This window comes from Populus nigra, chromosome 12 (genome assembly GCF_951802175.1).
Source record: "Populus nigra chromosome 12, ddPopNigr1.1, whole genome shotgun sequence".
Lineage (NCBI taxonomy): Eukaryota > Viridiplantae > Streptophyta > Magnoliopsida > Malpighiales > Salicaceae > Populus > Populus nigra.
The window spans coordinates 11,597,066-11,611,448 of record NC_084863.1 but is presented as its reverse complement, the minus strand read 5'-3'; the positions used below and the strand labels follow the sequence as shown (position 1 = coordinate 11,611,448).

The 14,383-nt window shown below is 31.8% G+C and overlaps 1 protein-coding gene across 1 annotated transcript; it reads left to right on the top strand.

Annotated features, from left to right (window-relative positions):
• Nucleotides 1-4,576: 4,576 nt before the first annotated feature.
• Nucleotides 4,577-8,642, top strand: LOC133669324 (putative methylesterase 14, chloroplastic). Its single transcript, XM_062089415.1, has 5 exons — nt 4,577-5,103; nt 6,335-6,574; nt 6,678-6,821; nt 7,752-7,886; nt 8,190-8,642. The coding sequence occupies exons 1-5, from the start codon at nt 4,855-4,857 to the stop codon at nt 8,460-8,462; spliced, it is 1,041 nt and encodes a 346-aa protein (XP_061945399.1). The 5' UTR covers nt 4,577-4,854; the 3' UTR covers nt 8,463-8,642.
• Nucleotides 8,643-14,383: the final 5,741 nt, after the last annotated feature.

Below are 14,383 nucleotides of genomic sequence, written 5' to 3'. Positions count from 1 at the left end.
CAATCTTTTTTGTTTCAAAATCGGTTCAAACCAATATTACTTTAATTGAGCTTTTTTTATTAGGTCTCACTTCTTAGGTTCTTGTGAGTCATTCCACATTCTACTTCATTTCCTTTTTTATCATAATTTTGTTTTTTGGTTCTTTATTTTCGTATTTCATTTATTTTTCATGATTTTCAATATAATCCATAAATATTGTATTTCCTACAAATCATATATTGCATATCAACAATCTTACATATCTTATTATACATTTTGGTTATTAAATACAATACAACCTTAAACTACTATCATCTATGATACTATTTAATTCCAGCTAAACCTTACGATTGCCAATAACTCTAGCAAACCCCTTTCAGTATCCAATAATTATGGCAAACCCTTTTTGGTTGCTAATAATATGGTTATCTCTTATGGATGCCAATCAATCCGACAAACTATTTTGGTTGCCAATAATCTAGTTATCCTTTATGAATGTCAATAACTCCAGCAAACCCATTTTGGTTGCTAATAACTCTAGCAACCCTTTTTTAGTTACTAATAATAAGCTTATCCTTTATGGATGCCAATTAATCTAGCGAACCATTGCGGTTGCCAATAATTTAGCTATCTTTAATGGATGTCATTCAATCTAGCGAACCTTTTTAGTTTCAATAACCCAACTATCCTTTATGAATGCGAATAAATCTAGTGAACCCTTTCGGTTGCCAATAATTCGGTTATCCCTTATAGATACCAATAACTCTGGCAAACTCCTTTGGTTGCCAATAACTCTTTTTATCTTCTTACTTCATTCCTACTTCCCCTTTATACTTTTAACATTCACCATATGATAATACATTTAAAGGATTTGAAATTATGAAACTATGATAAACTCCATAAATAGTTCAAGATACTGAGAACCTATCTATAAAGTGTGTAGTTCCTACTACACTCGCACACTGTTTAACTTTAATAATATCTCATGTATCAATAGAACTGCAAACTATTATAAAACACATTAAATCAACCTAAGAACATTATCCCAGTTCCTATTTAACGTGTATTTATAAATTAACAAGTAAATTCACAAGGTTCAACACACATCCATACTCTCTATTGTTCTCATCATCTATAAAACCTAATTCTACCATTTACTCAAGGTATATTGATCTATTAACGCACAACTATGGAATTAATCACATAAATTAACATCCATTCACTCCATGTAGCCAAATTCCACACTTGAAAATACCTTTTATATATAGTACTTTAATCCGTTTGACCAAAACCCTTTTTACACATGTTATATCATTATAGAACGTTAATTATTAGCATAATTTCGCTTAGTACAATGACTTGTATCCTTATTTTTCTTTTTATCATGTATTTTAGGCCGAAACTAACATTTAATTTTCCAAAATATATACTATTAGTCCCTTATTAAAAGATCCTTCTAACATATTCTAATTCAAGTTTAAAAAAATGTTTCAAGATATTGAACTGTCCAAAAGCCCATTTCCCATTATTTTCCTAAAATAACTAAAACCTTCAAGTCATTTGCTCATGAGTTTTATCTTTCATCTTTCTTTTAAGTTTTCCACTTAAATCATCTAAAACACACTTTAAATCTATAAATTCAATTGATTTAAACCTAAACCTTTTTCTATATATTATGGTCAAAACCTTCACTAAAAAATCCTTCTTTTTTTTTCAATTCCTTGTTCAAAACTCATCTAACTTGTTTAATTATATGATGAACAATCATTTTCAAGTAAGCATTAATACATAAATCAATTTTCTCCCTAAATTACTAGCTTAGTCGAACCTCCCCCTTAACAAACCAAGGGTTACTTTTCCAATTCCAACATCATCCAACCAGGTTTAGCATATTTCAATCGTAAAACAATTACTTTACGTACATTAAACTCATCATTAATATTAATTTTTTTCCAAACCCTAGGTTTTACACAAACCTATAATCAACCAATTTATGAAAATCATGTAAAAACTTAATAGAATTTGAAAAGAATCTTTATTCTCACTTACCCACACTAAATTAAAGAGAAATTTCAAGTTTAGACTATAGTTCAACATAACTTCACATTCAAAATCCCTTCTCTACCATCTTCTATTTTGGTAGAATGCCACAAGGGAATAAATCCATGGATTTTCCTTCAACTTTCCCTATAATTTCACATTATCCATTCCTAAAATACATCCAATGATACATTTTATCACAAGTTTAACAACATTAATTCATCATTCAAGTCAAAACTCAAGTTTAAACACACACCCATCTCATTCCCCCATAACCAAAGCCAACTAAAAATTGCATATAAATGAAGAAGAAGGCTTGCTTACCATTTTAAACACCATTTCCATGAAGTTTGATGTAAGAAAACCCAAAGTCTTCTTTATTCTCTTAAAGATTTTTTACTTTCTCTCTCTACACATTCATCTTTTTTTCTTGATTTTTCACTCCAAAACTTACTTAGATCATGTTTATTTTTTTAATTGAATGATTAATCCTTACAAAAATCTCTCAATTAAATAAGAAATCACTCAAAATCTGATGAAAAATGGAGGGTCTTACATTCTCCCTAGCCATTGGAACTTTCTACCAGCTTTCTTTTGTTTATAGAGAAGAAGTTTGCTTATTTTACCATTTTACCCCTCATAATGCTTTCCTGTATTTTTTTTGTGTAACATACTTGGTTGTTGAACTAAATTGTGAGGTTTTTCTAAAATTCAGTTGACTTAAAATTTTAACCCAAGGTAAAAAAATATGTCAGGAGATTTCAAAACAAAATTTTTGCCCCATCCGATGGTTGGATTGCAAGTTATGCGTGATAATGTAAAAATGATCGGTTTGTGATTTTTCATCAAACAAATCCAATTTTTCTTGTTCAATCCTTGCATATATAATATCAAGCATTCCACTAAATCCTAGGGACCATTATTTATTCCAAAATATATTTATTATTTACTTATTTCTTTTTTTGTACTTGTAACTATTTCAAGCTAACATTACTGATTTTTAGTTGGGTTTACACTAACAATTTTTTGTATCATTCTTTATTAACTTTTATTCCTCATTTCCATCATAATTTCTCAGAATTATTTTTTCATTCTCAAAACATATTTATTTTAGATTTTTTTTATTCTTCTATCCATCAAAACTTGTTACTGTTTTCGTCGTTATTATGAGTTGTAAACTAAAGTTCATAATTCTTATTCTAGCTTCAACTACACCTTTAAACTCATTTATGGAGGTCACTACCTCCATTACATATCAACTTTACTATTATTTTCACCATTTATTCATTTCCTTTTGTTTTGAGTTTTTATTTCTCAAGATCTCATTACTTTCGACTCTATGTTTATGAGGGGGTTTCCAGATGTAGTATCTCTTGTCTAGAATAATTGAACAAGCACATAACATCACCCTTCAAGTATATTTCAAAATCTTTTATTAAAAAACAAATCATCAAGAAAATTATAAAAAGATAAAGAAGATCACTTTAAAGACCCATAATACATAAAATTTTAGCAAAATTCTTCTGACTACAATATAAAGCTAGTATTGTATAGTATAATCACATTTATGAAAATCAAATCCATGTGCAAGAAAACAAGTAAAATATATGAAGATCTCATCTAACTCATAGCCATATAACGACTCTTCAAACAACCGTACAAGTGGTTCATAAAAAGATTTGGACCCGTGGAAAAAAAATCCATGTGCAAGACTAATATATGAAAACTAAAAATAATTACTAGGTTAGCTCCCTAGCCTATAAAAAACCAACACATGAAAACTGAAAAGGAAAAGTTATTGTTACCTATCCAGATATATTGGTGCTTTTATCAAAGACCAAATGGAAGGCTGGTTATGGATGGAGTAGCTCGAGAGGATAAAGAGATAGGAACCAACGATGGAGAATAGAGAGACAAATAAGAGACAGGGAGAAAGCTTGGGAATAGGTAGGAACAACTTCTTTTTGTTTTGATTTAGGGCTAAAAGAAAATTTACTTTTTATACCTGTTTGTTTTTTCAAATGAGTTTAGTGCTGGTTTAATCAATTTAGTTCAATTGGTTCTAGACTTTTGAAACTAGAACCAAACTAAATTAGATTTTTTTTTGTTTTCTAATCAATTAATTCAATTTTTTTTCTTAGTTTGATTTTTTCAGTTAATTTTTTTTATTTAATTGATTTTTTTATTCATCTCTAATTTGCATGCTCTTGCTTATATAATATGTTATATATATTCTGATGTTAAATTAAAAATTGATTTGAAAAAAATTATGTGATAGTTAGGTATTGTTTGATATTGTGATTTATACATGTTTTTGAAAAGTTTTGAATTGTTTTTTAGTTTTAAATTAAATATTTTTTTATTTTTAAATCGTTTTAATATGTTAATATAAAAAATAAATTTTAAAAAATAAAAAAAATATTATTTTAATATATTTTTAAATAAAAAAAATATTATAAAAAATAATTTTTAACACGCGTTCAAACTCCTCGAGTCTCCGTGCCGTTACATACTCAAAGAGATGAGCAGTGGAAAAACGATAAATAGCAAAACATTTCAGCTAAAGTTTTACACTAGTTTTTGTTTTTTAGGGCATTTATAGCCATCTTCTCCTTCACCTGTATCCCACCTACTCTTCCTCTCAAATATTCCATTAAAAAAAAATTCATTAAAGAATTTCTCTGCTGTCGTAGTGAAGACTATCATTTCTTTATCTTTTTCTTTTTTTGCAGGAAAACATGCTACTTTCCATGAAAATTTCTTGACCCTCTCTAGCTTTCTGTCAAAACTACCTCCAAAGATTTCTGGATTGTTAAAAAACGAGGTTTTGCAATCATGGGTAATTTAATTTGCATGACAAAGAAGGACACTAGAGATAATAATCATGGATCAAAAAGCAAGAGAATGGGTAGGTCTCAAAGGAAGTTGTTGGCAGAGGAGGAGTTCTTGCATAGACAAGCTCTTTCTATGGCACTACAACAGCACCAATTGTCTCAGAGATTTGATGGATCCATGTCCAGGAGGATTGGTTCAACTAGCTCTAGAAGAAGAAATCTCTCTGATCCTTTCTCTAATGGCAAACAGGTTGCTCACTTGCTCTTTGTAAAGACTCTTGTTTGATACTTTTGCTTTTACTTTGTTTCCTTTTCTTCATGTTAAACTGGTGAGTTAATTATTGTTCCTTACATGATTGGATCTAATATGGAAAGTAGATGGTGTAAACATGATTAATTATGGGCACAGTTGAGAAAAAGGTCCCCCAATCATGAGTGCAAGCAACCTTGTCAACAGTCAAGTTTCATGAATGCATTTGTTTAAAAAGACGAAGGGGAAAAGGGATTCTTTTACTTTTATTTGTTTGATTGATTTCTTTAAAAGTGCATCCGGAAAAGTATGTTTAGTTAATTCCCTGCGCTCTTCAAGGCCAATAAGGAACCAAAAGAGGATTCGACTTTTTCATTTTTTAATAGTTAATGCTAGCTGGGGCTACTGTGTTTTTTTTTCTAGTCCACTCTTAGTTACTAAGAGTACAGAATCTTGAACCAGTTAACTATGATCTAAAGCTCTAGTATATCTATTGGGAATGGACTAGACTGTGCAACTTACGCTAATAGGATTAAATGAGATTCTAAATGAATCCGAGTAGTTGGGAAGTTAAGAACTGTAACTTTTAGTTACTAAAGTGAAGCATAAGATATGATAAATGCATAAGCTATGGAAAGAAGCGAAAATTGACGAGGAAATGTATCAATTTCTGAATGTTATTGTTACAGTTAAGGTCCTTCTGAAAATTTTTTGTCACGGCTCCATGTTGTTGTTATCATAACGGCTCCAACATAGAAAAACCTGTCGTGCAGCTTGTGCTTGCACCTGGAGAATTCCTTATTCTGTAAGGAAGGCAAATGAGTTTTTTCCAGGAAAAAAAAGGGAGAAAAAGCTGAGTTCTTGTTGATTAGGGTTAAAATTCAACTGCCTAGCTTAAATTCTCTTCTATTGTGTGTTCAAGACAAAAATAAGCTTAACTGTGGTGTACTGTTTTTATTGAAACATAAAAAATTCTATGCAATGCATTTTATAATTCCCAGTACAACACCTGAAATCTATTTTGATGATCCATAAAGTGTTCTCCACAGTTTTTTGCAATTAGCTTTTCTTTTAGCTTCTGTTTGTTATTTCCTCATAAGCAATGTGTCAGATAAATAGCATTCTGATCTGTCATAGTTATTGACCGTCACTGGTGACCTTCTTATTTTCTTTTCAACTTAACAGGGTGCTGTCAGATATGTTCTTAATTGTGTTGTAAATTTTTTCCTAGGCACCAGACTTTCTGGAGAATATGAAGTTAAATAAGTTTGTTCTGGTGCATGGAGAAGGTTTTGGAGCATGGTGTTGGTACAAAACGATTGCTTTGTTGGAGGAAGCAGGATTGGTTCCTATTGCCATAGATCTAACAGGATCTGGTATTGATCTGGCAGATACAAACAGTGTCACAACATTGGCAGAGTACTCAAAACCATTGATTAGTTATTTAGAAAACTTGCCTGAGGATGAACAGGTAAGTGATAGGCATCTTATCCCTGTCATTCCTATTTACCTTCCATGTACTTAGCCAGTCTGTTCTTTGCTATATTTTTTTATGTAATACTATTCATGTGCAGGTTATTTTGGTTGGCCATAGTACTGGAGGTGCATGTGTCTCTTATGCACTTGAGCATTGCCCCCAAAAGATCTCGAAAGCTATTTTTCTCTGTGCTACAATGGTGTCTGATGGTCAGAGGCCTTTTGATGTGTTTGCTGAAGAGGTATAGCATCAAAGCTTACTTGCTTAGTCTATGTGAAAATCTATTAAGCTCAATTAAATGCTGATCCAATTAATAAATCATGATGGTTTGCTACCATGCTTGTCATTGATGACTCTTGAACTTACTGAGACAAATAGTAATTCTGCCATGATGCTACTCATGGATTTTGAAGGAGATGGATTAATCAGAGTTCAATCTTTTTAATTTGAATGTGAAAAATGAATCTGAATGGGTTCAAATCATTGTATTTGTCTGCAGCTAGAAGAGAAAAAACTATATAGAATCAAGAAAGCCAATTGAAATTTGGCTTCATCCCCGGGTCCTAAAGCCAAAACTGTAAAGCTTCCTTTGTTACTGAACTGTTGACTATTCAGGTTTGTTACCCTTACTATGGAAGAGAAAGTTCGGAGATCTTTCATCATTTATGCTTTGTATGCATTTTTGTGGGGTTAGATGTCATACCCTATGGATTTGCATGCGTCCTGTATTTTGTGATGACCAAGATTCTTACATCTGAAACTTAAACTGCAGTTTGACACTATGTTATCTAGCTACCTTTTATCTATCTAAGTGTCTTATGTGAAGATCCCATCTCTGATAGGAAGCTTCCTAATCTGCTCCTTGAAACTATTACTCAAACCTGACAATTCCAGACTAGTTAAAGGATGGGATTGCACACTCTAATCAGTTCCTAACAGAGCTAAGAGCTTCTATAAAAGGCCTGGAATTGTTGTTCTTGTCCCACTGGAATGGGGTTACGAAAATGAAAATTGTGACAAAACCTTTTACTTTCTAGCTATCCCAAGACCATTACAGTTGCACCAAGCAATGACACTTTTTTTTATATATATTAAAAAAATGATTCTTTTGAACACTTTTTGTTGCTTTCGATTCTGAGTTGGATCTAATAACTATAGAATTTTATTGCAGCTTGGATCTACAGAACGTTTTATGCAAGAATCACAGTTTCTGATTCATGGAAATGGTAAAGACAAGCCTCCTACAGGATTTATGTTTGAGAAACAGCAAATGAAAGGTTTATATTTCAATCAATCACCAACAAAGGTATGCTACAAGTCAATCCAATCATATAGCCATTGTTTCTATAATCATCCAGCCACTTTTGCAATGTATTTTATGGAAATCCATTCTGATACCTTGACACAAATAAATATGGGAAATAGTTCTCAACATTGTATGGCATCCTTCTGGCCAACGTTTCCAGCTACTTTGGTTTATAACAAGTTGCTCCTTGTTGAGTGGAAGCCTACCATAGTCTGCAAAGAACTTGAATTGTCTCTGCTCTCACTACAATATGTCCATTGCTAGAGCAAGTCAAACTCATTGAGGAATATTGGTTACTTTCAGGATGTTGCGTTGGCCATGGTTTCAATGAGACCCATTCCACTTGGTCCCGTCATGGAGAAGCTATCATTGTCCCCTGAAAAATATGGAACTGGCCGGCGGTTCTTCATTCAGACACTGGACGATCATGCTCTTTCACTAGATGTCCAAGAAAAGCTAGTGAGGGATAGTCCACCAGAAAGAGTCTTCAAGATTAAAGGAAGTGATCACTGCCCATTCTTTTCAAAGCCTCAGTCCCTTCATAAAATATTGTTGGAAATTGCTCGAATTCCATAGATTATATTTCAGAAAATTGAGTTCAAGCCGTTTACAATGTGAAGGTCCAGTATAGTAGGTAACACTTGGGCCATATGCCTACTGTTATTTATCTCCTTTTCAGGTATGTTTACAAGAAGTTAAATTTATCAACTTTTTTCTTAGACAAATCTCAATATCATTTATTTATTATGACTGAAAGGAAGAGGGTTCCTCGTCATATTTTTTGAAGGCTGATTATGGTCATTTTTACTAGTTTGTGAAGAATTTGGTTTGATCCTCTGTTTGCTCTTTTGCTGGTGGATAAACAAAAAATAAACAAAATAAATAAATAAAGAGTGGACATAACAATAGTTTCCCTCAGAACTAATAGTATAAGCTAGATAGTATGTCCACTCTATGTAGTGAGGTCATTTTCAAAATTTATTTGTATTTAATTATATAGTAATTAAAATATATATTCTTATATATCTGAAACGAAATTATGGAGAAAAGAATGTATTTTTCAATCAATTTTTTTAATTTATGTATTTTTTTTTGTTTTGAAGAAAGCATGTTTATTTATTTATTCCCTAGTTTTTTCAATAAAAAACGTGATTAAAATAAATATTTATAAGAATTCAAATTATTTATATTGAGTAGAAAACAAAAGTGGTTCTTTAGTCAAAATTCAAAAACCCCTTTTTATTATTCATGTTTTTTTTCACAAAAATATATTATTTTACTGCTAGCATGTTTTTTTTTAAATAAAAACTTATTATAATATGAAAAACAAGTTATAATAAAAACAAAAATAAATGAATAAATAATTTAAAAAATTTATATAAAAAAATCTGTATTAAATAAATAATTTATTCTTATTGAATATTCAGAATTTTCTTTATTCATAATTACCATAAAAGCTCAATAAAAAAAATAAAAAAGAGAAAAAAAATGAAGGGACAAGAGAATCAAATATAGACACACTTGGCCTTTTTTTTAAAAGTCAAAATACACCAAGACTTGAAAGGTGAAGCCCACACACCTACCATTAACAAAAAAAATACATTTAGGCTTTAAAGGAAAACATTGGATTTTAAAGGAAAACATTGGATGACATGTCGTTTGTCTTAATCATCCTTTACAACAATTTCAATGGTGGTAATTTCTTATTATTTGTTATTACTAAAAAATTAGGGTTTAAGTTTTTTTACCTATAAAATCTAAATTGACTTATTTTTACCTATAAACACAAAAAAAAATCTTTCATAAACACATTTTTATTAGTACATCTCATATCAAATCAAGTGAAAATAAATTTTTTATATTTTTTTATTGTGAGTAACTATCTTTATTAACTCTTTTTTTTATGATGAATAAAGTGACATTAAGATTAGGATTTTTGGTGGTAGAATATGGCCAATCAAAAGTTTTCTCTCTCCTTCCTCCATTTTCAGGGACTAAAAAGTGATAGAAATAAAGTTTCATAACCAAGTTGTAAGTGTTGAAATTACAAGGACCAAAGTGTGAAATAGTCTCATTCACTACTTAATAAACCGTGCAATGAATATGAGCACAGAGTAAAGCGTTACCGTTAATTTTCGTTGGTTCCATCTGTTGTCAAGTGATGGTAACCAAGACTTGGATGAATGCCTGGGAAGACCTGATGGAAAAGAAAATAGATCGTAACCTTTCTTACCATCAAAAGCCTCATAGCGGCTTGAATATTGCTCCAAGATCAGCGGCGAGAAGCTTTTCTATTAAATCTTACGTTCATATTTATAATTGTAAAGCACAACCAAGTAAAAATGTTCAATTATGTTCTGCAAGTTGAAATCAGCATAAGCATCTGACAATGACCAGGCAGCATTCTTTCTGGCATCCCAGAGCCCGATTCTTGGAAGCTCAAAGCAATCAGCTAGGACTCTGTTGAAGCGTGCTTGCAGTTGCAGCAGAAGACAATGAGCACCAAACCAAGATTATCCCTGAACCTTGCATAGCTGCTTGAATAGCAGAGCAACCACTAGCTGCAGTCTACAGATCAAGGCAGGTGCCAGTATCCAGCCTAACTCATAATCTCTCCAAACAATGAATACATGGAACTGGTAGATACCATGTAGTGTGCAGCACGCATTGAAATCATGTGGTTCCTTTAGGCAGGAAGTGCTTCTGAGCATGTATCCGAGATTGAATCGTCTGATAGAAAGAATTCCAGCATCATACAGTAACTGCAAACTCCAATAAGGTGTGTAGGACTTTGCAATGAACTGTAACATGCTATAAAGGGCTAAAGCCTGTTCCAGGGGATGCAAATGGCAATTCTAGATTACCTGAAAAGTGAGCAATCAGTTTTAATCAAAGGAATCTAAGGTGGACATTACATATCAAGTTATTCAAATGGTAATACAACTCACTGCAACTTATCAAACGTTAAAAACACACACACACACACAACCCCTCGCAAGCTAACTTAAGAAAAAACATTCAGAATACTTTAGAATACTAACAGTGTCTTCTGAGATACACATGGAAATAGAGATCACAATTGCATGAACCATGCAGACTGTTTCATAGTTCCAGTCCAGTAGTCTTGACTGACTACTGGGAACCTTGTATATCAGGGCATTGGTTGTGGGTAGTATCTACATCTGCAGCAACTCAACAAATGTGCATCGCCAGACAACATCAGCGCTTTTGAAATATAATCACCACCACTTTTTTTGAATCTGTAATGCCAATACTTATCATCATTACAAATAAAAATAAATGTTAAGACTACATCTTCCCAGCATTTCGTTTTTTCTTTCTGAGAGAGTATGTGAAAGTGTCCTCATGTAGAAACTGGAAATACAAAAGGTTTATCTTCTTCCATCATTAGTTTTCGAGATTTAGCTAGGTGAACAATTTCATTGAACAGTTCAATGCTGTCAAGGCTCTATCTATTCAATAAACTTTCTTGTGCATGTTGTTCAGAGTTCCTCTTTGATTTTCAATACAAAACTAACAGGTATCTTCTGTATGATAGCTAAAAATGAAACATAAAAATGGTATTCATGAAGTGGATATAGATATAAGCTTACCAGATTTATCCTGATGAGTGATTTTAACAACCTTAGGACTTCTGAACCCATACGTGTTTCTGCAAACCCAAATACATAAATATTCCACCTCTAGATTAGTCAACTCTAAATATCCGGGTTTTGAAATTTCTTCAGGGCCCAGGCAGTTGTTGAAGGAAGAATACTTTTTTATCAGCCTCTCACTAGCTTCATGCCTCTGATACTGTTTAGCAGCAGTAGAAGCATAACTTCCAACATTAGATGCGAGGCTCAACTGCTGCAACATGCCCTCAGTTTCCTGGGCAATAAAATGCTTTATTGCTAGCATCAGGAAAGATGAGACTACATTTTTTATTCAGTCCATCAGAATCGTAGTTTTCAAAAAAAAAAAAAAAGTCCATCAGAATCGTCCATGCTGAGTGGTTTGGTTGCGTGCGCGAGCGTGTACATGAGAGCAAGGGCACAAGTCACAAGAAGAAAACGAAGATCGTAAATGAATCAACAAAAGGGAAGAGAAAAATATTTAAAAGATTCCCTTTTCATTTAAAAAATCAGATTTTTTTTCCTTTCCGGACTGAGCACCCAGAGAAATTTTAGAAACAGCACCTTCAACTCCAGAAAATGCATATAGAAAACACATACACACCACAGATCCTGAAATTTTGTTCAGACAACAAAGTTCTATATCATTTCCCATGCAACTTGCTTGAAACAAAGTATCTTGTTTCCTAATAGATTGCGTTCTTTCTTTATTTCCCCTGTCCATTTATTGTTTACAATAAAAGCCAAATCTAAATGTTCACAGGACAAGTTTTATGGAAACGCCATCCCTGATGGGAATAAAAAGAATACTGTTCTTAAGAATTTGGTAAATCACTTAATCCCCCCCCCCCTCAAATTTTTTATATTATATATTTAGCAAAAAAATTAAAATATTATTCTTATTAAACCTCAGAGTCCATGACTTGAGAAGGACATAACTTTTTAAGAAAGGTTTCATGTTTAATGTTTTTTTAAGGCATTAGGTTTATTTTCAACTGATCTTCGTGATATTTCTAGTATTTGTCTTTGTATGATTAATTTGTTCTAATTTACTTTTTACAGGATTATTACAATTTCATGACCTGTGTCTTCAGAGTGGAGCAAGAATTATGCCATCCACCTGCAATAACAGAGGAGATAATATGAAGTTGCACAAGAATTATGCCATCTTGACTTAAACTTCAAGATAATTTATTCATTCAATGTTAAAGCCAAGAACTAATCATGCTATCAATCAGTTAACTGCAGACTAAATCATGACAGAAAAACAAGGTACAACAAGCACATTTAATTCCTAACACTGATAACGTTTGCTCGAAACAGATTGTGGCTATAATTCTGGAAAAAACCTTCTTCTTAGCAGAGCCTCGTTTGGTTTTACTTGAACCAGAAATGGTCGGAGATGCTGACCCAGCTCTTTTCCCACCCTTAACAACAGCCGAACCCTACAGCTGCCATGGATGTAGAGTTTGTTAAGATAACATTGTTATAAACCTAAGAGGAAATGGAGATGATTAAGAAAATCGCATTCTATCACTTTCCTTGTAATTTAAGATATCCTGAAATAACAATTTTCACTTCCTTTGAGCATTTATTGTCATTACTAGCAGTTGATAGTCAAAACTTAAAATAATAATTTCAAGCTTGCTAGTATCTCCTTAGATGGACAGAATCTTTCACTGATGGATGCATTTATTCATAGTTAGAAGGGAAGATATTGATCATAAGATGTCGTCCAAATTTGAATCGTATTTCTTATGCAAGGCCTGGTAAGAATATCTGAAAAATGCCTTCCATTTCAGGCTTTATGTAGTTATACTGTAGACGATTTGCAGAATCATCTGATTTTACTAAATAGAAAGAAAGTAGAAGAAAGTACCTTTAAAATGCACCTTGTTTCCAACCTTATCAGCTCGTTTCTGACGAACAAATTCCATCAAGGGTGTAGAAATAGAAATAGGAGTTTCTTTTGTAGCTTCTGAGAGCCCTTTAAGCACAAATTTCTTAAGCAAATAAATCCTCATTGTTAACAAATAGTTAAAGAACATTTGGCCACATGTAAAGAAAGCGAGCATTCTCACTGACCAGATTCCTCTGCATCTTGGATTTCAGCACAAGGAAGATTCCGCGCAGGTTTAGCAATAAGTTTGAGGAACTCCAGATAATCAGGATCTGGTTTTAGAGAGAATTATAATTAACCATAAAAACTCAAGTTGTTTGATTTTTGTTTTTTTTTAATCTCAATTTTATCTTTCAATATTGGTTTGAATGAGAATTAAGTTTCATAATTTGTTTCGATTTATTTTTTATGGTGTTATCTCGGACTCATAATTTAGGTTGTGGATTTAATAGGTTGACCTGAATTGATCCAATATATTTTCATTTTAATATTAAAAAAAAGTTATCTAGAAACTTTTTTGGTCAAATTATATTTTTAATAGACATTTAGATCGTATTTGAACTTGTCAAATTGATCGGGTCATATTAAGTTAACTTTCACACGGTTTAATTTTTTTTTTCTATTGAAAAACATGTTAACAATACTTGAAAATATTTTTATGGTAAAAAAATTGATTTGACCCTCAGCGTAGCGCAAACCAATGATTTCATTTAATTGATTTTTCTTTAATTTCATCATTTAACATTGACTTGATTGAGAATTGAGTTTTTATATTTTATTTTTATTTACTTTTTATGTAGTTATCTTAGTCACATAACTCAGGTTGCAGATTTGACAGATTAACCTAGGTTAACTCAAATTGTTTGTATTTTGATCTTTGTTTTAATTGAATTATTTTTTAATTTTATTTTTTAATAATAAGTTGATTAAAAATAGTGTTTCATGATTTGCTTCGATTTGTT